Here is a 27,008-nt window from a genome sequence, read left to right as displayed (position 1 = left end):
TGTGACAGCTGCATATATACCTGTTGGTCACTGGCAAATCAATATTTATCTGTCTTATGGCTGGGCAGATGCATGTGTTAATATGATGTCCTGGATTTTTATATTTGGGCTCCTGTATATTCCTAATTCGATGTGTACCTTTACTGACATTGAATGCTATGTAACAATCATTGAAGACTTTTATCAAAAAGGAGATATGATGATGGGTGCAGTCTTCTCTCTTTATATTTTCTACACAGTCAACAAAGTTCTTCATATAATTCTGTTACACTATTTCCAGGACATTTTCCTATAGTAAGTACCATTATTCATTTTGAGAGTTAAGAGTTCGTGTGACTTCAAGGGTGTATAGGCTAAATCATCCTTGTGTTTTTCACAAATGCCTTTTTTTACTCACAAATCTTTTCAAGTATAATTTTATGTGTATTTCTTTTACCCTTATAACAAAAGTGATAACTTTGATATTATTTATTTTGCTTTTCTCCTATGATATTTTAACTTCATGATCTTCCTTTGTCATGGCTGTAATTCCCCATGATTTGAATAATTTCAATGTTATAATTTCAAAGTAATAATTTAATGTTAGTATGACCTGGTACTTCTGAGATTTCTTTAAGTCCAGATGTGCTCTAATGAGAAGAGACAATGCCATTGAATTCAGAGACTTCTGAGTGTCTGGAATTTTGCTAGAGTGACAAGTCTTGCTTATGTTTTAAGCTGCTGATTGTAGAACAGGACTGTCACCATTAAATTTTGGAAACAGTTTTCTGCTCTACACATATCTACATCTATGTTATTTTGTTGAACATATGTGTTCCTTTGCTAATTTTTTTATTTTCAGGGAGCTTTCATTATGTTTACTCATTTGCCATATATGTTTCCAGTGATTTTTCTTATTTATATAAATGTACTCACCAAAATACCCTTTCTGTAAGGATGGCCACTTAAGGCTGTTTCTTAGCTTGTCTGAAATATACAAGATTAAGAAATTCTGTCAGAAAATCCAGAATTCCTTAGATAAATTCATGATAAATATTCAAGCAAACATTCGTCCTTTATAGAGAAAGTAAAATATGCTTATCCCATAGAAACAGCCCTATATCTGAATCAATGTAAAATGACTCTGCAATAGAGTGCTTGAGCTTTTAAATGTCTTTGAGTACATGAGAAAAATCTCTAGGGACATAATAGGTAGAAATTTAAAACAGGAAACACAGTTATGAAAGTGAATTGTGCTCAAAGTGGCATTCTTTTGTTTTTGTTAAAACACCGTAGAGTATAAAGTAAATAATCAAGGACAGTGGAAGAAGAAATATGTTTAGTTGCAAAATATCAACAGATATTTGGGGGTTTGTCACATTTTGTCTGAATCTAACATAGAAAAGTTGGCCACAGATCCAATATGCTATATCTAGAGGCAGTAATTCATGGTAGATTTAATTTTTTAATGATCATAGTTTATCTCCAACAAAAGTACAAAATTGTGTCATATGCCAAGTAGTCTGGAATGTTGGATGTTTTCTACTTCATCATAACTAATATCTTTTATTACTTTCCTTTTTCTCTGCTTTCTACTTTTATCAGCTTAGCCATCAATATTCATCAAGTCCACATGTGAAAACTATATATTTTCAGGTGTATGAGTTTTTGGAATTGGCTTGTTCATTGTTAATAATAGGATTGCATCCTTTGAAAAATATTCAACTTGTTTTATACTCAGAAATAAAATTAAACTTGTTCATGACAGAAAACAGTAATTTTACAGTGAAAGATTAATAGTCTTGCATTGTATGATGCAATTACCAAACATATTTTCTGCATTCACTTAATACAGATTTGTATTTAATATATACATTAGTTAACTTCCTGTTAATTAGGAATGAAAGTGGTTGTACCCCTAACTTTTTCTTGATCTTGAACTCATTTTTTCTATTCTTGCTTGTGGCCTTAAAATTGAGGTCTATATTTCCATGAACTGAAGCCTGTGTTGTTTTTTGTGTACATAGTCAGAATAACCACTTAGTGAGTATCCTTTAAATCTATTTTAGGGAGACCTATTATTTATCTGGCCTGTATTCATTTAGTTGAGATATACAGCCTTGGTATTTACCCCTCTGTATCTCCTGATCTTTTTTCTTTCTTCAGATTCTTCTTTTCATTGAAAGTCTGGTTTTGTTTGCTAGTTGATGATTTCTCAGGGCAATTCATAAAGCAGATGTAATACACAGACTTATCTTCTAGCACATCCAGAATACTATCACAGGTAGCCCATCAGGTGAACAACACCAACCTCTGTGATAGAAGGGATTTTGTCAGGGTCTGGCTGAGTTGAATGCTTATGCAGTTATTTTCAGTGCTGTGGGGACTGTTCTACCATTTATATAAAAATCTCACAGATATTGATGTGAGTTCAGAACTTTGTAGACTAATCTTTTAAATTAATGAATTAAGACTTTACTTAAATGTTTGATGTTTCAATTTTCTCTATTGTAATTAAATAACAAATAATAATATTCTATCAATGCAGTAAATATTTAGAAATAATACAAGACATTTCTCCAATTTCTGAACCTTCCTACTGAGCTGTCTGCATGCTCTGTTACTAAAACCATCTTATTAAGAATATTGTAAATAACTGCTTATTAAAATTATTTTTGAGCATTTACTATTTTATACATTTATTTTGAATTTTTTTGCTAATATCCTTTCCTATTGTGCCAAACATTTGTAGAGTTTTTTGTTTATATTATATTGCTCCTGTCTGTAAGCACATCATAGTATCAGTAATAGTGTCACGGCTTGGGGCCTCCCTTTGAGCTTGATCCCAACTTGGGCCTGTCACTAGACCTCCTTTGCCTCGGGCTCTATTCAATTTTTTTGTTAGATATTTTGTTTATTTACATTTCAAATGTTTCCCCCTTTCCAGGTCTCCCCTTCAGAAACTCCCTATCACCTTCCCTTCCCCCTCTGCCTCTATGAGGGTGCTCCTGCATCCACCCACTCCCATCCTCCTGCCCTGGCATTCCCCTACACTGGGGCACCTAGGGATCTATTCCATATGCAGCCACCAAACCCAAACATTGTTGTGGATGCCAGGAAGTGCTTGCTGATAGAAGCCTGATATGGTGGTCTCCTGAGCGGTTCTGCCATAGCCTGTCAAATACAGAAGAGGAAAATCCCAGTCAACCATTGGACTGAGCTTGGGGGTCCTGGATGGAGGAATTGGACAAGGGACTGAAGGATCTGAGGGGGTTTGCAGCCCTATGGAGGGAGCAACAGTATCAACAGGTCAGAACCCCTGGAGCACCTAGGGTCTGGAACACCAACCAAAGAATACACATGGGGTGACCCATGGCGCTGACAAATATATGGCAGAAGATGGCCTTGTTGGGCATCAGTGGGAGGAAAGGCCCTTGGGCCTGAGGGTTTTGTAATCGAATTTTGATCCTGCAGTTCTTTCAGACAGGAAAAGGTCTGGGTCAGAGTTTTTGACAGTGGGATGGCAACCCCATCCCTCCACTTGATGCCCTGTCTTCCTACTGAAGGTAGACTCTACAAGTTCTCTCTCCCCACTTTAGGGCATTTCATCTAATGTCCCTCCCTTTGAGTCCTTAGAGTCTCTCACCTCCCAGGTCTCTTATACATTCTAGAGAACCCCCTCACCCTCCCGATACCTACTGAGGTTTCCCATTTTCATTCTTTCTGCTGGCCATCAGGGCTTCATTCCTGTTCCCTCCCCTCCACAATACCTGATCATGTTCCTCTCTTCTGCTCCTTGTCCCTTTTCCCACCCATGCCACTCCTTCCCTTCTTTCTCCTATGATTGCTTTGTTCTTTTCCCAAGTAGGATTGAGGTATCCTTACTTGGGCCCTTTGGCTTGTTAACTTTCTTGAGTCCTGTGAATTGTATCCTGGGTATTCTGTACTTTTTTTCATTAATACACACATATTAGAGAGTACACACCAAGAATGTCCTTTTGGGTCTCAGTTACCTCACACAGGATGATATTTTCTAATTCCACACATTTGCCTGTAAAACTCAGGATATCCTATTCTTAATAGCTAAGTAGTATTTCACTGTGTAAATGAACCACATTTTCTGTATCCATTCTTCTGTTGTGAGACATCTGGGTTGTTCCAAGCTTTCAGCTATCACAAATAAGGCCACTATGAACATTGTAGAACACATGCCACTGTAGCATGGTAGGGCATATTTTGGGTATATGTCCAAGAGTGATATTTCTGGGTCTTCAGGTAGATTTATTTCCAATTTTCTGAGGAACCTTCAGATTGGTTTCCAGAGTAGTTACAGCAGTTTGCAATCCCACCAGCAATGGAGGAATGTTCCTCTCTTTCCACATCTTTGCCAACATGTGTTGTCACCTGAGGTCTTTATTTATTTATTTATTTATTTATTTATTTATTTATTTATTTATTTATTTATTTATTTATTTTTTATCTTAGCCATTCGAATGGCTATAAGGTAGAATCTCAGGGTCTTTTGATTTGCATTTCCCTGATCACTAAGGATGTTGAATATTTCTTTTTTATTTTCCTTTCTTGTATTGGTTATTTCTTCATTTACATTTCAAGTGTTATCCTCTTTCCTGGTTTCCCCTCCGCAAACAAATGCCCTATCCCATGCCACTCCCCCTGCTTCTATGAGGGTGCTACCCCACTAACCCATCCACTATTGCCTCACTACCCTGACATTCCCCTGCACTGGGGCATCAGTCCTTCTGAGAAGTAAGGGCCTCTCCTCCCATTGATGCCCAATAAGACCAACCTCTGCTACATATGCAACTGGAGCCATGACACCCTCCATGTGTACTCTTTGGTTGGTGGTTTAGTCCTTGGGAGCTCTGGATGGTGTAGTTGTTGATATTTTTGATCTTCCTATGGGGTTGGTAACCCCCTCAGCTCTTTAAGTCCTTTCTCTAAGTCCTCCACTGAGGATCCTGTGCTCAGTCCAATGGTTTGCTGCCAGCATCTGCCTCTGTATTAGTCAGGCTCTGTCAGATTCTCTCAGTAGATAGCTATATCAGGCTCCTGGCAGTAAGCACTTCTTGAAATCCAAATAATGTCTGGGTTTGGTGACTGTATATGGGATGGATCCCCAGGTAAGGCAGTCTTTGAATGGCCTTTCCTTTAGTCTCTGCTCTACTTGTTTCTCCATATTCTCTCCCATGAGTATTTTGTCCCCCACTCTTTTCAATTTTTTTATTAGATATTTTCTTCATTTATATTTCAAATGCTATCCTGAAAGTTCCCTATAATCCCCCCCCCCCCCGCCCTGCTCTCCTACCCACCCACTCCCAAGGACTGAAGCATCCACACTTTGGTCTTCCTTCTTGAGCTTCATGTGGTCTGTAGATTGTATCTTGGGTATTCTGAGATTTTGGCTTAATATCCTCTTATCAGTGAGTGCATAAGTGTTTTTTATGCATTTATAAATGCATAAATGCACTGGAGGGGAAACCAGTGAGTGCATTTTATGATTGGGATGATATTTTCTAGTTCCATCCATTTACCTAAGAATTTCATGAAGCCGTTGTTTTTGATAGGGTTATTTGGTTCTCTAAAGTGTAATTTCTTGAGTTCTTTGTATATATTGGATATTAACTTTCTATCCAATGTAGGTTTGGTAAAGACTTTCCCAGTCTGTTGGTTGCCATTTTGTCCTATTGACGGTGTCATTGCCTTACAGAAACTGGAATTTTATGAGGTCCATTTTTTCTATTGTCGATCCTAGAGCATAAACCATTGATGTTCTGTCAGGAAAATTTCCCCTATGCCCATGTGTTTGAGGCTCTTCCCCACTTTCTCTTCTATTAGCTTCAGTGTATCTGGTTTTATGTGGAGGTCCTTGATCCACTTAGAATTGAGGTTTGTACAAGGAGATAAGAATGGATCAATTTGTATGCTCTTTCTAATTCTATGAGGAATTAAGTTGGAATTTTGATGAGGATTGCATAAAATCTGTAGATTGCTTTTGGTGAGATGGACAGTTTTACTGTATTAATCCTGCCAATTTATGAGCATGGGAGATCTTTCCATCTCCTGAGATTTCCGATTTCTTTCTTCAGAGACTTGAAGTTCTTGTCAAACATATCTTTCCTTTGCTTGGTTAGAGTCACATCAAGTTATTTTACATTATTTGTGACTATCATGAAGGGTTTCATTTCTCTAATTTCTTTATCTGCCTGTTTATCCTTTGAGTAGTGGAAAGCTACTGATTTGTTTGAATTAATTTTATATCCTGGCACATAGCTGAAGTTGTTTATTGGCATTAGGAGTTCTCTATTGGAATTTTTGGGGTCGTTTAAGTATACTATCATATCATCTGCAAATAGTGATTTTTTTTCAATTAATATCCCTTTGACTTCCTTTGGTTGTCTAATTGCTCTAGCTAGGATTTCAAGTACTATATTGAATAGGTAGGGAGAGAGTGGGCAGCCTTGGCTAGTCCTTGATTTTAGTGCAATTGCTTTAAGTTTCTCTCCATTTAGTTTGATGCTACTGGTTTTCTGTATATTGCTTTTACTATGATTATGTATGGACATTGAATTCCTGATCTTTCCAAGACTTTTTAATATGAAGGAGTGTTGAATTTTGTCAAATGTTTTCTCAGCATCTAATGAGATGCTCATGTGGGTTTTTTCTTTAAGTTTGTTTATATAGTGGATTATGTTGATGAATTTCCATATACAGAACTAGCACTGTATCCCTGGGATGAAGCCAACTTGATCATGATGGATGATTGTTTTGATGTTTCTTGGATTTGGTTTGTGAGTATTTACTGATAATTTTTGCATTGATAGTCATAAGGGAAATTTGTCTGAAGTTCTTAATTTGGCACATTGTGTGGTTTAACAATAAGTGTAAATGTGGCTTCACAGAACAAATTGGGTAGTGTTCCTTCTGTTTCTTTCTTTCTTTTTTTTTTTGGAATAGTTTGAGGAGTATTGGTATTAGGTCTTTTTGAAGGTCTGATAGAATTCTGCACTAAACCCACCTGGTTCTGGGCTTTTTTGGGGGGGGGGACTTTTAATGACTGCTGCTATTTCTTTAGGGGTTATGGGACTGTTTAGATGGTTTATCTGATCCTAGTTTAACATTGGTACCTGGTATCTTTCTAGAAAATTGTGCATTTCATCCAGATTTTCTAGTTTTGTTGGGTATAGGCTTCTGTAGTAGGATGTTTTGCATCTCCTTGGTTTCTGTTGTTGTCTGCATTTTCAGTTCTGATTTTATTAATTAGGATACTGTCCCTGTGCCTTATGGTTAGCCTGGCTAAGTGTTTATCTTGTTGATTTTCTCAAAGAATCAGCTACTGGTTTTGTTGAATTTTTGAATAGTTTGTTTGGTTTCTACTTGCTTTATTTCAGCCCTGAGTTTGATTATTTACTGCTGTCTACTCCTCTTGTGTATATTTGCTTCTTTTTGTTCTAGACCTTTCAAGTGTGCTGTCAAGCTGCAAATGTATTCTTTCTTCAGGTTTTTTTTTTTTTTTTTTTGAGGCACTCAGAGCTATGACACTGCTTTCATTGTGTCCTTTAAGTTTGAGTATATTGTGCCTTTGTTTTTGTTAAATTCTAAAAATGTATTTAATTTTCTTTACACCCTCCTAGACCCAGTTATCATTGAGTAGAGCATTGTTCAACTTCTATGTGTATTTGGGCTTTCTGTTTGTTGTTATTGAAGACCAGCCTTAGTCCTTGGTGATGTGATAGGATGCATGAGATTATTTCAATATTCCTGTATCTCTTGAGGCCTGTTTTGCAACCAATTATATGGTCAGTTTCTGAAGGAGGTATCATGAAGTACTGAGAAGAAGGTATACTCTTAGGCTTTAGGGTGAAGTTTTTCTCTCTAAATATCTGTTAACCCCATTTGGTTCATAATTTCTGCTGGTTTCACTGCATCTCTGTTTAGTTTCTGTTTCCATGATGTGTCCATTGCCGAGTGTGGGGTGTTGAAGTCTTTCACTATTATTGTGTAAGGTGCAATGTATGCCTTGAGTGTTAGTAAAGTTTCTTTTATGAATGTGGGTACACTTGCATTTGGAATGCAGATGTTCAGAATTGAGAGTTCATCTTGGTAGATTTTTTCTTTGATGATTATGAAGTGTCCTTCCTTATCTTTTTTGTTAACTTTTGGTTGAAAGTTGATTTTATTCACTATTAGAATGGCTACTTGAGCTTGTTTCTTGGGTCCATTTGCTTGGAAAAAATTTTCCAGCCTTTTATTCTAAGATAGTTTCTGTCTTTGTCACTGAGGTGCATTTCCTGTATGCAGCAAAATGTTGGGCTGTTTACATATCCTGTATGTTTTCTATGTCTTTTTATTGGTGAATTGAGTTCATTGATATTAAGTGATATTAAGGAAAAGTGATTGATTCTTTCTGTTATTTTTTTTTACTTCTATTTTATTTTTGTTGGAAGTGGAATTTTCTTTGTGTGACTATCTTCTTTTGGGTTTGTTGAAAGAAGGTTACTTTCTTGTTTTTATTTTTAGTGTGTAGTTTCCTTCCTTGTTTTGGAGTTTTCCATCTATTATTTTTTGTAGGGCTGGATTTGTGGAAAGATCTTGCATATTTTTGTTTTTGTCATGGAATATCTTGGTTGTGTATTCCTGTAATTCTTTAAGGGATTTATCTCTTTTCTCTTTAAGGACTTCTAGCTGTTTATCTGTATTCTCCTGTATTTCTTATCTTTTCTTTCTTTTTTTTTTAAATTAGATATTTTCTTTATTTACATTTCAAATGTTATCCCCTTTCCTAGTTTCCTCTCCAAAAATTCCCTATCGCCTCTCCCCTCCCACTGCTCACCAACCCACCCACTCCCGCTTCCTGGTCCTGGCATTTCCCCTATACTGGGGCATAGAATGTTTGCAAGACCAAGAACCTCTCCTCCCACTGATGGACAACTAGGACATCCTCTGCTACATTTGCAGCTAGAGACAAGAGTCCTACCATGTGTTTTCTTTGACTGTTGGTTTAGTCCCAGGGAGCTCTGGGGATACTGGTTAGTTCATATCTTTGGTCCTCCTTTAGGACTACAATCCCCTTCAGCTCCTTGGGTGCTTTCTCTAGCTCCTTCATTGGGGACCCTGTGCTCCATCCAATAGATGACTGTGACCATTCACTTCTGTATTTTCCAGTCACTCGCAGAGCCTCACAGAAGACAGCTACATCTGGCTCCTGTCAGCAAAATCTTGTTGGCATCTGCAATAGTGTCTGGGTTTGGTGGTTGTTTTGGGGATGGATCCCCAGGTGGAGCAGTCTCTGCATGGTCATTCCTTCAGTCTCTGCTCCAAACTTTGTCTCTGTAACTCGTTCCATGGGTATTTTGTTCCCCCTTCTAAGAAGGATTGAAGTATCCACACTTTGGTCTTTCTTCTTCTTGAGTTTCATGTGTTTTGCAAATTGTATCTTGGGTAGTCTAAGTTTCTGGGCTAATATCCACTTATCAGTGAGTGCATATCATGTGTGTTCTTTTGTGATTGGGTTACCTCACTCAGGATTTTAGTGATTCTTTTTTAAGGTCTTCTACTTATTTACCTGTGTTCTTCTGTAATTCTTTAAGGGATTTTTGTGTTTCCTCTTTAAGGTCTTCTACCTATTTACCTGTGTTCTTCTGTATTTCTTTAAGGGACTTATTTACATTCTTCTTAAAGTCCTCTATCATCATCATGATATATGATTTTTAAATCTGAATCTTGCTTTTTCTTTGTGATGAGGCATCCAGGGCTTACTGTAGTCGGAGACTTGATGCCAAGTAGCCTTGATTTCTGTTGCTTATGTTCTTGTACTTGCCTCTCTACATCTGATTATCTCCAGGGCTACCAGCCCTTGCTGTCTCTGACTGGAGCCTGTCCCTCTTGTGATCCTAGTTGTGTCAGAACTCAGAGTCCAGCTGTTTCTATGATCCTGTGATTCTGGGTGCCTGTGATCCTGAGAAGCTTGGTGTGTCAGAGCTCCTGGGAGACAAGGTGCCTCTGGGATCAAAAAATCCTGGTGGAACCAAGCTTCTGAGATCCTTTTGTGTCAGAGTTCCTGGGCTTGAAGGTTTCTCTGGGTGTTGCAGATGTGGGTGGGGAACCAAAGCCTTGGGTTTGCTCTGGGCACTGGTGCAAGCTAGAAGGAACCTGTGACTCTGGCTGAGTAGTGGTTTGTGTTTCCCTCATTCCTGTGTGTCAGAGAACCTGGGAATCGAGTTTCCTCTAGGTTTTGTGGAACTATGTGAATTCTCTGTTTAGGTCTATACTTTATTTATTTATTTATTCATTTATTCATTTATTTAAAACTCCAGATTTTATTCACCTCCCAGTTCAAACTTCTACTGCTCCACATCCCATACCGCCTCCCTGGCCACCTGTCTCCACAAGGATATCCCCACCCGTGAACCTCACCCCATCAGACCCCTAAATTCCCTGGGGCCTCCAGTCTCTTGAGGGTTAGGTTCACCTTCTGTGACTAAACCCAAACCCAGTAGTCCTTCACTGTATATGTGTTGGTGGCCTCATATCAGCTGGTGCATGCTGCCTAGTTGTTGTTCCATTATCTGAGAGACCTCTGGTCTCCCGGTTAATTGAGAGTGCTGGTCCTTTTAGAGGGTCTCCCTCCTCAATTTCTTTCAGCTTTCCCCTAATTCTTCTGTCCATTGGTTTCCCCTAATTCTTCTGTCCATTGGTTAGGTCCAAATATCTGCATCAGTCTCTTTCAGCTGCTTATTGCTATACCCCATTTTTTGATTGGGCTTTTTGTTTACTTGGTGTTTAACTTCTTGAGTTCTTTTGGATACTAGCCCTCTATCAGATGTGGGGTTAATGAATTTTTTTTCCCAATATTCAGGTTGCCCATTTGTCTGTCCTATTAACTATGTCCTTTGCTCTACAGTAGCTTTCCAATTTCATGAGGTCCCATTTGTCAATTCTTAATCTTAGGGCCTGAGCCATTGGAGTTCTACTTAGAAAATGTTCCCATGTGCTAATGTGCTCAAGGCTGTTTCCCACGTTCTCTTCTTTTAGATTCAATTTATCTGGTTTTATGTTGTGTTCCTTGATCCATGTGTATGTGAGTTTTGTTTAAGTTAACAAATACCATTCAATTTTCACATTTCTACATACAGACTGCCAGTTAGACCAGCATCATTTATGGAAGATGCTTTCTTTTTTCATGTATATTTTTGGTTTCTTTGTCAAAGATCAAGTGTCTGTAGGTGTGTGGTTTTATTTCTTGGTCTTCAATTCTATTCCATTGATCTGCCTCTCTGTCTGTACCAATATCACACAGTTTTTTCCCATATTGCTCTGTAATATAGCTTAAAGTCAGCGATGGCAAATCCACCAGAAGTTTTTATGGTTAAGAATTATTTTCATTATTCTTGGTTTTTTGCTTTTCCAGATGAATTTGAGAATTGCTTTTTCTATGTCTTTGAAGAATCGTGTTGGGATTTTGATAGGGACTGCGTTGAATCTTGTTTTTGGTAGGATGGTCATCTTCACTATGCTAATCCTGTCAATCCATGAACATGGGAGATCTCTCCATTTTCTGAGATCTTAAATTTCTTTCTTCAGAGACTTGAAGTTCTTATTATACAGATCTTTCAGGTGTTTGGTTAGAGATACCCAAAGACATTATGTATTTATTGTGGCTATTGTGAAGGGAGTAGTTTTCCTATTTTCTTTCTCAGCCCATAAATCCTTTGTGTAGAAGAATTTTTAGAGTTAATCTTATATTTATCTACCTTCTTGAAGCTGTTTATCAGCCATTTTCCTATGTTAATCCTACCAATCCATGAGCAAGGGAGATCTTTCCATATTCCGAGGTATTCTTCATTATTTTTCTTCAGAGACTGGAAGTTCTCTTTATAAACATCTTCAACTGGGTTAGAGTTACATTAAGATGTTTTATATTATTTGTGACTATTGTGAATGGTGTTGCTGTATATTGCTTTTATTATGTTTAGTTATGTGCCTTAAATTTCTGATATTTATAAAACTTTCAACACGATGGGGTGTTGCATTTTATTAAAGGCCTTTTAAGTGTCTAATGAGATAATCATGTGGTGTTTTTCTTTGAGTTTGTTTATGTAATGGATTATGACTATGGATTTCCATATATTGAAGCAACCCTGTATCCCATGAATGAAATATACTTGATTATGGTGAATAATTGTTTTGCTGTGTTCTTGGATTCAGTTTGCCAGAATTTTATTGAATATTTTTGCATTGATATTCATAGGGAAGCTGGTCTTAAGTTTCCTTTCTTTGTTGTAACTTTTTGTGGTTTAGGTATCAATTTAATTATGCTTTCATAGAATAAATTAAGTAGTGTGCATCCTGTTTATATTTTGTGCAATAATTTGAGAAGTATTGGTACTATGTCTTCCTTGAAGGTCTGATAGAATTCTGCACCAAAATTATCTGGCCCTGGGCTTTTCCTTTGATTGGGAGACTTTTAATGACTGCTTCTAATTCCTTAAAAGATATTAATATGTTTAGATGATTTATCTGATCCTGACTTAACTTTGGTACCTCGTATCTATCTAGAAAATCATCCATTTCATGTAGATTTTCTGATTTTGTAGAATATAAGATTTTGTAGTAGGATCTGATGATTTTTTGAATTCACTCACATTTTGTTGTTATGTCTTTTCATTTCTGATTTTGTTAATTTGGATACTGTCTCAGTGCCATCTAGTTAGTTCGCTAATAGTTTATCTATCTTGTTGACTTTTTTAGAGAACCAGCTTAGTTTTGATTCTTTGTATAGTTCTCTTTGTTTCTATTTCATTGATTTCAGCTCTGAGTTTGATTATTTCTTGTTGTCTATTCCCTTTGGATTTATTTGCTTTCTTTTGTTCTAGAGATTTCATAAGTTCTGGTAAGCTGCTAGTGTAGGATCTCATCAATTTATTTATTTATTTTAGAAGATTTTATTTATTTTATGTATATGAGTACATTATAGCTGTCTTCAGACACACCAGAAGAGGGCATTGAATACCATTACAGATGGTTGTGAGCCACCATGTGGTTGCTGGGATTTGAGCTCAGGACCTCTGGCAGAGCAGTCAGTGCTCTTAACCACTGAGCCTTCTCTTCAGCCTCTCACCAATTTCTTTATGAAGACACTCAGAGCTATGTGTTTTCCTCTTGCACTGCTTTCATTGTGTTCCATAAGTTTTGGTATGCTATGCCTTCATTTTCATTAAATTCTAAAAAGTCTTTAATTTCTTTCTTTAATTCTTCCCTGACCAAATTATCATTGAGCCAAGAGCTGTTGGTCATCCACAAGTATGTGGGGTTTCTGCTATTTTTGTTGTTATTCAAGACCAGGCTTAGTTCATGGTGGTCTGATAGAGTACATGGAATTAGTTCAATCTTCTTGTGTCTGTTGAAGCTTGTTTTGTGGCTGACTACGTGGTCAATTTCAGATAAGATTCAATGAGGTGCTGAGAAGGAGGTATATTCTTTTGTTTTATGGTGAAATGTTCTGTAGATAACTGTTAAATCCATTTGGTTCATAATATCTGTTAGTTTCATTGTGTCTCTGTTTAGTTTCTGTTTCCATGATCTGTCCATTGATGAGAGTAGGATGTTGAAATCTCGCTCTATTATTGTGTGAGATTTGAGCTTCAGTAATGTTTCTTTTACAAATGTGGGTGCCTTTGCATTTGAGGCATTGATGTTCAAAACTGAGAGTTCATCTTCGTGGATTTTTCCCTTGATGAGTATGAAGTGTCCTTCCCCAACTTTTTTGAAAACTTTTGTTTTAAAGTCTATTTTATTGGTAATTAGAAAGGCTACTCCAGCTTGTTTCTTGGGACTCTTTGCTTGTAAAGTTTTTTTCACAGCCTTTTACTCTGATTCAGTGTATGTCTTTGTCATTGAGGTGTGTTTCGTCTATGCAGCAAAATCCTGAGTCCTGTTTATGTATCTAATCTGTTGGCCTATATCTTTATATTGGGGATTTGAATCCACTGATGTTGAGAGATATTAAAGACTACTGGTTGTTACTTCTCTGTTATTTTTGTTGTTAGAGGAGGGATTATGTGGTTCTCTTGTGTTTGTTGTGAGAAGGTTAATTTCTTGGTCTTTTTCTTGGGTGTAGTTTCCCTTCTTCTGTTGGAGTTTTCCTTTTATTATCTTCTGTAGTGGAGATATATCATTTAAATTGTTTTTGTTATAGAATATCTTGGTTTCTCCATCTGTGGTAATAGAGAGTTTGTCTGGGCTGGCATTTTTGTTATCTTAGGGTCTGTATGACATATGCTCAAGATTTTCTCATATTTAGAGTCTCTGTTGAGAAGTCTATTGCAATTCTGATTCCCTCACTATTTTTTTTCCAATTTTTTATTAGGTATTTACTTCATTTACATTTCAAATGCTATCCCAAAAGTCGCCTATACCCTCCACACGCCCTCTTCCCTAACTACCCACTCCCAATTTTTTGGCCTTGGTATTCCCCTGTACTGGGGCATATAAAGTTTGCAAAAACAAGGGGGCTCTCTTCCCAATGATGGCCAACTAGACCATCTTCTGCTACATATGCAGCTAGATATATGAGCTCTGGGAGTACTGGTTAGTTCATATTATTGTTCTACCTATAGGGTTGTAGACCCCTTCAGCTCCTTGGGTACTTTTTCTAGCTCCTCCATTGGGGGGCCCTGTGTTCCATCCAATAGCTGATTGTGAGCATCCACTTCTGTGTTTGCCAGGCACTGGCCTAGCCTCACAGGAGACAGCTATATCAGGATCCCTTCAGCAAAGTCTTGCTGGCATATGCAATAGTGTCTGCATTTGGTGGCTGATTATGGGATGGACCTCTGGGTGGGGCAGTCTCTGGATGGTCCATCCTTTCATCTCAGCTCCAAACTTTGTCGCTGTAACTCCTTCATTGGGTAGCTTGTTCCCAATTCTAAGAAGGGGCAAACTGTCCACACTTTGGTCTTCATTCTTCTTGAGTTTCATGTGTTTTGCAAATTGAATCTTGGGTATTCTAAGTTTCTGGGCTAATATCCACTTATCAGAGAGTGCGTATCATGTGTGCTCTTTTGTGATTGGGTTATCTCACCCAGGATGATATCCTCTAGATTCATCCATTTGCCTAGGAATTTCAGAAATTCATTGTTTTTAATAGCTGAGTAGTACTCCATTGTGTAAATGTACCACAATTTCTGTATTCATTCCTCTGTTGAGGGACATCTGGGTGCTTTCCAGCTTCTCACTATTATAAATAAGTCTTCTATGAACATAGAGGAGTGTGTGCTCTTATTACCAGTTGGAACATATTCTGAATATATGCCCAGTAGTGGTATTGCTGGATTCTCCGATAGTACTATGTTCAATATTCTGTGGAACCGCCAGACTGATTTACAGAGTGGTTGTACAAGCTTGCAATCACACCAGCACTGGAGGAGTGTTCCTCTTTCTTCACATCCTTGTCAGCATCTGCTGTAACATGAATTTTTTATCTAAGCCATTCTGACTGGTGTGATGTGGATCTCAGGGTTGTTTTGATTTGCATTTCCCTGATGATTAAGGATGTTAAATATTTTTTCAGGTGCTCCTCAGCCATTACATATTCTTTAGATGAGAATTCTTTGTTTAGCTCTGTGCCCAATTTTTCTATGAGGTTATTAGATTTTCTGGAGTCCATCTTCTTGAGTTCTTTATATATATTAGAGATTAGTCCCTATCTGATTTAGGATTGGTAAAGATCCTTTCCCAATGTGGTGGTGGCCTTTTTGTCTTATGGACAGTGTCTTTTGCCTTACAGAAGCTTTGTAATTTTATGAGGTCCCATTTGTCAATTCTTGATCTTACAGCACAAGTCATTTCGGTTCTGTTTAGGAATTTTTCTGCTGTGCCCATATCTTCGAAGCTTTTCTCCACTTTTTCCTCTAGAATTTTCAGTGTCTCTAGTTTTATGTGGAGTTCCTTGATCCATTTAGACATAAGTACAAGGAGATAAGGATGTATCAATTCCAGTTCTTCTACATTATAACTGCCAGTTGTGTAAAGCACCATTTCTGAAAATGCTGTCTTTTTTTCCACTGAATGGTTTTAGCCCCTTGTCAAAGATCAAGTCACCATATATGTGTAGGTTCATTTCTGGGTCTTCAATTCTATTCCATTCGTCTGCCTGTCTGTCACTATACCAGTACCATGCAGTTTTTATCACAATTGCTCTGTAGTACAGCTTTAGGTCAGGCATGGAGATTCCACCAGAGATTCTTTTATCATTGAGAAGAGTTTTTGCTATTCTAGGTTTTTTGTTATTCCAGATGAATTTGCAAATTGCCCTTTCTAATTCGGTGAAGAATTGAGTTGGAATTTTGATGGGGATTGCATTGTATCTGTTGATTGCTTTCAGCAAGATAGACATTTTCACTATATTGATCCTGCCAATCCATGAGCATGGGAGATCTTTCCATCTTCTTAGTTCTTTGATCTCTTTCTTCAAACACTTGAAGTTCTTATCATACAGATCTTTCACTTCCTTAGTTAGAGTCACACCAAGGTATTTTACATTATTTGTGACTATTGTGAAGGGTGTTATTTCCCTAATTTCTTTCTCTGCCTGTTTATCCTTTGTGTAGAGAAAGGCCATTGATTTGTGAGTTAATTTTATATCCAAGTACTGCACTGAAGCTCTTTATCGGTTTAGGAGTTGTCTGGTGGAATTTTTAGGGTCACTTATATATACTATCATATCATCTGCAAAAAGTGATATATTGACTTTTTCCTTCCCAATTTGTATCCCCTTGACCTCCTTTTGTTGTTGAAGTGCTCTGGCTAGGACTTCAAGTCGTATATTGTATGGGTAGAGAGAAAGTTGGCAGCATTTTCTATTCCCTGATTTTAGTGGGATTGCTTCCAGCTTCTCACCATTAGCTTTATGTTGACTACTGGTTTGCTGTAGATTACTTTTATTATGTTTACGTTTGGGCCTTGAATTCCTGATCTTTCCAGGACTTTTATCATGAATGTGTGTTGGATTTTTCAAATGCTTTCTCAGCATCTAACGAGATGATCATGTGGTTTTTGTCTTCGAGTTTGTTTATACAGTGGATTATGTTGATGGTTTTCTGTATAATAAAACATCCCTGCATCCCTGGAATGAAGCCTACTTGGTGATGATTAATGATTGTTTTGATGTGTTCTTGGATTCTGTTAGTGAGAATTTTACTGAGTATTTTTGCATCAATATTCATAAGGGAAATTAGCCTAAAGTACTCTATCTTTGTTGGGTCTTTATGTGGTTTAGGTATCAGAGTAATAGTGGCTTCATAGAATGAATTGGGTAGAGTACCTTCTGTTTCTATTTTGTGGAATAGTTTGAGAAGAACTGGAATTAGGTCTTCTTTGGATGTCTGATAGAACTCTGCACTAAACCCATCTGGTCCTTGGCTTTTTTTGGTTGGGAGACTATTATTGACTCTCTCTATTTCTTTAGGGGATATAGGACTGTTTACGTCATTAATCTGATCCTGATTTAACTTTGGTCCCTGGTATGTCTAGAAAATTTTCCATTTCATCCAGGTTTTCCAGTTTTGTTGAGTATTGCCTTTTGTAGAAGGATCTGATGGTGTTTTGGATTTCCTCAGGATCTGTTGTTATGTCTCTCTTTTCATTTCTGATTTTGTTAATTAGGATGTTTTCCCTGTGCCCTCTAGTGAATCTGGCTAAGGTTTTATCTCTCTTGTTGACTTCTCAAAGAACCAGCTCTTGGTTTGGTTGATTCTTTGAATAGTTCTTTTTGTTTCTACTTGGTTGATTTCACCCCTGAATTTTATTATTTCCTTTTGTCTACTCCTCTTAGGTGAATTTGCTTCCTTTTTTTCCTACAGCTTTTAGGTGTGCAGTCAAGCTGGTAGTATGTGCTCTCTCTAGTTTTTCTTTGGAGGCACTCAGAGCTATGAGTTTTACTCTTAGGAATGCTTTCATTTTCCCCATAACTTTGGGTATGTTGTGCCTTCATTTTCATTAATCTCTAAAAAGTCTTTAATTTCTTTCTTTATTTCTTCCTTGACCTATTTGTCATCGAGGAGAGTGTTATTCTGTTTCCAAGTGAATGTTGGCTTTCTATTATTTGTCTTGTTTTTGAAGATCAGCCTTAGTGCATGGTTATCTGATGAAATGCATGGGCATATTTCAATATTTTTGTATCTGTTGAGGCCTGTTTTGTGTCCAATTATATGGTCAATTTTGGAGAAGGTACTAGAGGTACTGATAAGAAGATATATCCTTTTGTTTTGGATAAAATATTATGTAGTTATCTGTTAAATCCATTTGTTTCATAGCTTCTGTTATTTTCACTGTGTCTTTGTTTAGTTTTGTTTCCAGGATCTGTCCATTGATGAGAGTGGGGTGTTGAAGTCTCCCATTGTTATTGTGTGAGGTGCAATGTGTGCTTTGAGCTTTACTAAAGTTTCTTTAATGAATGTGGCTGCCCTTGCATTTGTAGCATAGATATTCAGAATTGAGAGTTCCTCTTGGAAGATTTTACCTTTGATGAGTATGAAGTGCCCCTTCCTGTCTTGATAACTTTGTGTTGTAAGTCGGTTTTATTCAATATTAGAATGGCTACTCCAGCTTGTTCCATCAGACTGTTTGCTTGGAAAATTTTTTTCCAGTTTTTCACTCTTATGTAATGTCTTTTTTCCCGAAATGGGTTTCCTGTAAACAGGAAAATGTTGGTCCTGTTTGTTTAGCCAGTCTATTATTAGTCTATGTCTTTTTATTGGGGAATTGAGTCCATTGATATTAGGAGATTTTAAGGAAAAGTAATTGTTGCTTCCTGTTATTTTTTGTTGTTGTTAGAGTTTCGATTCTGTTCTTGTTGCTGTCTTCTTTCAGGTTCGTTGAAGGATTACTTTCTTGCTTTTTCTAGGGTGTAGTTAATGTTCTTGTATTAGTGTTTTTCCATTATTATCCTTAGAATGGCTTTATTTGTGGAAAGATATCATGTGAATTTGGTTTTGTCATGGAATACTTTGGTTTCTCCATCTATGGCAATTGAGAGTTTTGCTGGGTATAGTAGCTTGGGCTGGCATTTGTATTCTGTTAGTGTCTGTATAACATCTGTCCATGATCTTCTTGCTTTCATAGCCTGTGATGAGAAGTCTGGAGTAATTCTAATAGGTCTGCCTTTATATGTTACTTGACCTTTTCCCCTTACTGCTTTAAATATTCTGTCTTTATTTAGTGCATTTGTTGTTCTGATTACTATGTGTCAGGAGGAATTTCTTTTCTAGTCCAGTCTATTTGGAGTTCTGTAGGCTTTTTGTATGTTCATAGGCATCTCTCTCTCTCTCTTTTTTTTTTTTTTAGGTATGGGAAATTTTCTTCTATAATTTTGTTAAAGATATTTTCTGGCCCATTAAGTTGAAAATCTTCATTGTCATCTACTCCTATTATCTGTAGGTTTGGTCTTCTCATGTCCTGGATTTCTTGGATGTTTTGAGTTAGGATTTTTTTGCATTTTGCATTTTCTTTGATTGTTGTGCAGATGGTCTCTATGGAATCTTCTGCATCTGAGATTCTCTCTTCTATATCTTGTATTCTGTTGTTGATGCTCGCATCTATGTTTTCTGATTTCTTTTCTAGGGTTTCTATCTCCAGAGTTCTCTCCCTTTGGGTTTTCTTTATGGTTTCTACTTCAATTTTTAGATCCTGGATGATTTTGTTCAATTCCATGACCTGTTTTGTAGTGTTTTCCTGTAACTCTTTAAGGGATTTTTGTGTTTCCTCTTTAAAGGCTTCTGTTTTCCTGCATATCCTTCTTTATGTCCTCCATCATTATCATGAGAAGTGACTTTAGATCTATGTCTTGCTTTTCTGGTGTGATGGTGTATCCAGAACTTGCTATGGTGGGAGAGTGTGGTTCTGATGATGTCAAGTAACCTTCATTTCTATTGCTTCTGTTCTTATGCTTGCCTCCTGCCATCTGATTATCTCAAGTGCTAGCTGCCCTCAATATATTTGATTGGAGCCTGTCCTTCCTATAATCCCAGTTTATTCAGGACTCCTCAGAGTCCAACTTTCTCTGTGTTACTTTGATTGTGGGCTTCTGTGAACCTGAGATTCTGGGTGTGTCAGAGTTCTTGGCAGTCAAGCTCCTTTGAGACCCTGAAATACTGTTGTGACCCAGCTCCTGTTATCCTGGGATCCTGTTGTCCTAAGACCATGGGCATATTACAGTGCCTGGAAGTGGTGTCTCCTTTGAGGCCCATGGAGCTGTCTCGTCTGTTTGAAACCAAGGTAAACCAGAACTGCTCAAAAGGAACCTGAGCCTCTGGTCAGGAAGGGCTCTGGCGTCCTTGTTTGCTGTCACAGGCCCATAACAATTGGCTTGGAACAGATGTTTTGTTCCACTCACCAGTGATCCTATGATCTCGTGGAGAGTCCTCTGGGGACTGTAAGGGTGTCCACCGATTCTACACCCAAGGTTACCTGGTGCTGGTGCCGACCGGGAGGGACCCCTTTTCAGGCCAGTTTTCTGCTTCCATACTGCTGTCTCAGGCCCCACGTGATTGGCTTGGAACAGATGTTGTGTTCTACTAACGAGTGATCCTCCCCTCTCTGTTTTTAATATTCTTTCTTTGTCCTGTGCATTTGTTGTTTTGATTATTATCTTATAGGAAGCATTTTTTTTTTTCTGCTCAAATCTATTTGGCATTCTGTAGTCTTTCTGAACATTTATGGGCATTCTTTAAGTTAGGGATGTTTTCTTCTATGACTTTGTTGAAGATGTTTACTGGCCATTTGAGTTGAGAATCTTCATTCCTTTATATATATCTATTATTCTTAGTTTTGATCTTTTCATTGGTCCTGAATTTCTTGGATGTTTTGGGCTAGCTTTTTGCAGGTTTTTTTCTTTGACCGTCATGTCAATATCTTCTATGGTATCTTCCATGCTTGCAATTCTCTCTTCTATCTTTTGTATTCTGTTGGTGATGCTGTGTTTACTGTTCTCTTTCCTATGTTTTCCATCTCCATTGTTGTCTCCCCTTTGGCAACATTTCTTTTACAAATATTGGTGTCCATATGTTTGAGATATTGGATAATGAGATATTATCTTGGTAGATTTTTCCTTTGATGAGTATGAAGTGACACTCCCTGTCTCTACTGAATAATTTTGGTTGAGTGTATTTTATTAGATATTGCTATGGCTACTGCAGTTTGCTTCTTGGGATTACTTGCTGGAAAATCATTTTTCCACCATGTTACTCCGAGGTAATGTCTATTTTCATTGCTGAGATGTGTTTCTTGTATGCCGCAGAATGATGGATGTTGCTTTTGCGTCCATTCTTTTACCCTGCACGTTTTAGTTGGGAGAATTGAGTCCATAGATATTAAAATATATTAATGATTAATGTTTGTTATATACTGTTATTTTTGTGTTGGTGGTGTTACTGTGTGTGTGTCTGTATCTCTGTGTGTGTGTGTCTGTATTTGTGTGTGTGTTTGTGTGTTTGACTTTTTTTTGCTGGTATGGAATTATTTCCTGTGTTTTCCTGGTAAGAGTGGGGTGAGTAGTTATCCTTGTTGGGTTGCAGTTTTCCTTTCAGTATTTTTCATACAACAGCCCCATATGCTTACAAGTGTGTTATAGGCCAGAAGGTGTTTTACCTTTGAACCATTTTCCACTCCCTCACAGGATTCTAGACAAGCACTCTATCATTAATAAAACAACATCAGGCCTATGAATAAATTTCAAGAATATAGCCTATATGCAGATGTTATAGCACACACACTATAGCATAAGAAAATATATCAAGGTTCTTTAACCTGAGTTGTTCACAAAGACTTAGTTTAATTGGCTGCATGAAATAGAGATATGAACTAACTCTAAATCAGGAAACACAGTAAAAGTGAGACTTATTCTCATGAAGCTAAAAAAGTAATCACAGAAGTTCCCTGAGGAATTCTACTTCTAGTGTTATCCAAAATTGTGGCATGTGCATGACTCCATTAATACCTTAAGCAGCAGTGAAGATTCAAGATACTCTCCAGTCTGAATAGGAATTACACTCAAAAATAGATGGCAGGACAACTCATATCAATTAATCTGTGGTTTACCTAGCAGAGAACAAGTGATCAGATTCTGTGGGTGAGAGCACAGGACACATTCAGTAACATCTGTCACATTTGGTATTGTAGGAGGACTCAGATGCAGCTAGATTAAAGTCTGTCCTATCACTATTTAGGTAGCATTCTGGGTCATATTTTCTCTTGACCTCATTCTAGTCTTACAAAAATGAGAAATAATGAACCTTTTAGAGTTTTTGTATAGGTCAATCTAAGTTCTGTATACAATAATTACAGAATGCATGTTTTCTCAGAAGTCCACAAACTTCACCAAAATTAAATAAATATTACCCTCTAATCAATATAACACTAAACTGTGCAGTCATGTATACTTTTTGTATACCTAGGTGAGAGAAACTTCTTCTCAAGCAGGGAAAATGGATGGCACTGGATTGAATATAGAGATTGTACCTGTCACTGTGTCCAGCTGTTTCCAGAATTTTCCTTTATGTTTAAGCATTCCTTATGCTGAAGTTAGGGTCTTTCTACTGTGTAAGAAACCAAGATACCAAGAATCATCACCAGTAATTATACTTACACATTATCAAAGATTGCACATGACCATAGTTTTGTTATAATATCCTCTATAAACTGTGGTGATTTTAACCTCCTATCTTTATAAAATTTCAAGAGATTCATGGTAATCAATACTCAAAAACAGCATCTGGTCTACCACAAGTTTGAGGAAAAAGGGGTCACTTTATTTCCATATGTATACCACTCACCTCATAAATATTCACAAAAACTGTCTTCAAAATCTAGAGTGCAGAGTATAATGGTCTGTTATTCATTCTGTGGGTCATGCCACTAAATCTCTCTTTTCTTTCTTTCTTTCTCTCCCTCTTTCTTTCTTTCTTTCTTTCTTTCTTTCTTTCTTTCTTTCTTTCTGTCTGTCTGTCTGTCTGTCTGTCTGTCTGACTGTCTGTCTGTCTGTGTCTTTTTCTCTCTCTCTCTGGAGTTTACAGTTCATTGCTTTGCTAAAGTTATTATTATTATTTTTTTATTATTAAACTTTTGTCATCTCTCCTCTGAATTCTCTTGTGAACATGAGAACTGAGGAAAAGCCTTCACCAAAGGATAGTCTACCGATCACACCACATTCATTGATTTGTTAAATTCCTGTCACCCACATTTTGCTGCCTTTTCACTTTTAGTTCATTGTCACTGCTGCGACATGAAGGCTTATTATTTTGTTTTGATAATTAGTCTGAAAATCTTGAATTGTTTTAGGAATAAGCAGAATCTGGAGAGGTATGCTATCCAAGAAAGGCATCTAGGAAAAAGCTAATTTTGGAACTTTACTGGTAAAATGGTTTTCCTCTGGTGGTGAACAGTCCAAATAGGGGTCATGCAAGAGGGAGCAACATCTGAGAAATTGTTATTGTTGAATTTTTTCAGGTGCAGTCAAAATGGAAACCAACTACTCTATCCCTCTGAATGGATCAAATGTGGTGATCTATGATTCTACCATCTCCAGGGTTCTGTGGATCCTCTCAATGGTGGTTTTGTCCATCACTTTCTTCCTTGGTGTGCTGGGAAATGGTCTAGTGATCTGGGTAGCTGGATTCCGGATGCCACACACTGTCACCACTATATGGTATCTGAATCTAGCATTGGCTGACTTCTCTTTCACAGCAACTCTACCATTCCTCCTTGTTGAAATGGCTATGAAAGAAAAATGGCCTTTTGGCTGGTTCCTGTGTAAATTAGTTCACATTGTGGTAGATGTAAACCTATTTGGAAGTGTCTTCTTGATTGCTGTCATTGCCTTGGACCGCTGTATTTGTGTGCTGCATCCAGTCTGGGCTCAGAACCACCGCACTGTGAACCTGGCTAGAAATGTGGTTGTTGGGTCCTGGATTTTTGCTCTCATTCTCACTTTGCCCCTTTTCCTCTTCTTGACTACAGTTAGAGATGCTAGAGGGGATGTGCACTGTAGATTTAGCTTTGTATCCTGGGGCAACTCTGTTGAGGAAAGGTTGAACACAGCTATCACTTTTGTAACAACTAGAGGGATCATCAGGTTCATTGTTAGCTTCAGCATGCCCATGTCCTTTGTTGCCATCTGCTATGGACTCATCACTACCAAGATTCACAAAAAAGCCTTTGTTAATTCCAGCCGTCCTTTACGAGTTCTTACAGGAGTTGTGGCTTCCTTCTTTATCTGTTGGTTTCCTTTTCAATTGGTGGCCCTTTTAGGCACAGTCTGGCTCAAAGAGATGCTGTTTAGTGGTAGTTATAAAATTCTTGGCAGGTTGGTTAATCCAACCAGTTCATTGGCCTTTTTCAATAGCTGCCTCAATCCAATTCTCTATGTTTTCATGGGCCAGGATTTTCAAGAAAGACTGATTCATTCCCTGTCTTCTCGTCTGCAGAGAGCTCTGAGTGAGGACTCTGGTCATATCAGTGATACAAGAACCAATTTGGCTTCACTTCCTGGAGACATTGAAATAAATGCAATATGAGGAGGGGGCTGTGGGATGCATTTTGTCCCACCTTAGTCCCATTCCACTTTTGTTTCACCATATGCTGTGACAAGAACATTATTAATCTGAAAAGTACTTCTCTGTCCCCTGAATTTGGGAAAAAAAGTAAAAGTCAAAGGGGCCTAGAATATTCAGAGGGTATGAAAACTGAGAACATAGAGTCTATATATACAGCAACTGGGAAGGCCTCAGACTCACTGGGTTGGGTTTTTCAGGTGAAGTTGGTTGTAGGAAGAGTTATGGTATTACTATAAGGAACTCATCATCTATGGTCTCTTAAGAAGCTCTAAAATTCATTGATCTTCCAAAATGACAAGTCAAACACTGGGTTTGTCTTTGGGACCTGAAGAGAAAGGGTAGAAATTGCTTATGTTGTTCCCCTGGGAAGCATTTTTATCAACAAAGGCTAAAAGAAAGACGGAGAGATGGGATTATCCACTATTTCTTAACTAATAAGAAATATTGTTCCACCCATTTGCCTAAGAATTTCAGGAATTTTTTTTTAATGGCTAAGTAGTCTTCCATTGTGTAAATGTACCGCATTTTCTGTATTTATTCCTCTGTTGAAGGGCATCTGGGTTCTTTCCAGCTTCTAGCTATTATAAATAAGGCTGCTATGAACATAGTGTAGCATGTGTCCTTATTACAGGTTGGAACATCTTCTCTGTATTTGCCCAAAAGTGGTATAGCTGGGTACTCAGGTAATACTATGTCCAATTTTCTGAGTAAGTGCCATACTGATTTCCAGAATGGTTGTACAAGCTTGCAACCTCAGCAACAATGTAGGAGTGTTCTTTTTTTCTTCACATCCTCACCAGCATCTGCTGTGCCTGACATATTCAGAGCCATATTCAAAGGATGGCTCTCAGCTATCCTTTGGATGGAGCACATGGTCCTCAATGGAGGAGCTAGAGAAAGGACTGAAGGAGCTTGTAGCTCCATAGGAAGAACAACAATATGAACCAACCAGTACCCCTAGAGCTCTCAGGGACTAAACCACCAGCCAAAGAGTACACATGGAGGGACCCATGGCTCCAGCTGCATATGTAGCAGAAGATTACCTTGTTGGACATCAATGGGAGGAGAGATGTGCTTGGTCCTTAGAAGGTTCGATGCCCCAGTGTAGAGGAATCCCAAGACAGGGAAGTGGGAGTGGATGGGTTGGTGAGCAGGTGAATAGGAGGTATTTGGAGGGGAAACTAGGAGAGGGGATAATTCTTGAAATGTAAATAAAGAAATTATCTAATAAAAAAGAAAAAAGAAACAAAAAAGAAAAGAAAAAGAAATATTGTATAAGTTGGTTTAAGGGAACTGCTATAGGAAAGAACACAATAAAATATATAAAAGGGGGGCTTAAAATATTTCTTTGATAGGGAAATAGAGTCAATAAAAGAAAATTATATAATTTTCTTTAACCATTGCCTACATATGTATATACGGATTAAACTCATTTGATAATCTTCATGTTGACCCATCCTATCTTTCCACATGTCCCTTCACCACATTTTCTTCTCTATCTTCTTTTTTTGAGATTTTAATATAATCACATCATTTACTTCCTCATTTTCATTTTCCAAAATTTCGATATACTCCTTCTGTTTTTTTTTTTAAATCCATGGTGTATTTTTAAGGATTTTTATTAATTGTTACATATATGTAGGGTGAATTAATTTACTTGCTATTGTGAATACAGCAGCAATAAACATGGATGAGCAGATGTGTATGATAGGCTACTGTGTCTTTTGGGTACATGACCATGAGTGGAATAACGGTGTATAGGTTTTGTTTCTTGTTCTTGTGTTTTCTTTCTTTTTTGCTTTTGTTTTGTTTGTTTGTTTGTTTTTTTAAGATAGGTGCAATAAACTTGAGTTCCCTTTCCTTTGCCTGTAATCAGGGTACTTTAATAAAGAGAACCCATGCATATAGAACCAGATGTTTTCCAATCTCGAATCTAGTAGGAGATGGAGATATCAAAGACACAAAACTAAAGCTTCAGGGTGTTTTAATTTGTTTCACATGTAGATGTAAAGTAACTTAGTGGATTCTGTCTACCATCTTGTGGTTGGTCAGACACAAAGCAAGAAAACAAGTCAGCCTCTCTGTCAGGTCTTAAAACCACTTTTTCTCCCTTTTTAGTGCCCTCTGCTGAATCCCTAAGTGTAACTACACAAGGAAATGTGACTGATTAAACCATGAAACCCCTATCTCTTCAGAAGGTACATTTGGGATTGGCTTTTTATTTCACTCACCCCAAGACAAGCACTATTCTGTATTTTAAAAGAAGCCTTCCCAGAGATTCATCATCTTGAACCTCTGCTGGATTTCCCTCACATACCTAGCTCTTCTGTCTCTTGCCTAGCTCCATATTCCACAAGAGTTATGGTTTCTCAGAGGCCAATGTACAACAGATGCTTCAGGGAA

The 27,008-nt window shown here is 37.6% G+C and overlaps 1 protein-coding gene across 1 annotated transcript; it reads left to right on the top strand.

Moving 5' to 3' along the window:
• Window positions 1-69: 69 nt before the first annotated feature.
• On the top strand, window positions 70-26,067 carry LOC110284199 (formyl peptide receptor-related sequence 1). Its single transcript, XM_021149890.2, has 2 exons — window positions 70-294; window positions 23,500-26,067. Exon 2 carries the CDS (start codon window positions 23,511-23,513, stop codon window positions 24,564-24,566), a length of 1,056 nt encoding a protein of 351 aa, XP_021005549.1. The 5' UTR covers window positions 70-294; window positions 23,500-23,510; the 3' UTR covers window positions 24,567-26,067.
• The last annotated feature ends 941 nt before the right edge of the window (window positions 26,068-27,008 follow it).

Source organism: Mus caroli, unplaced genomic scaffold (genome assembly GCF_978045245.1).
Source record: "Mus caroli unplaced genomic scaffold, Mus_caroli_1 scaffold_18, whole genome shotgun sequence".
Classification (NCBI taxonomy): Eukaryota; Metazoa; Chordata; class Mammalia; order Rodentia; family Muridae; genus Mus; species Mus caroli.
Note: the sequence above shows the minus strand (reverse complement) of the source record. Positions and strands in the feature narration are given on the sequence as shown.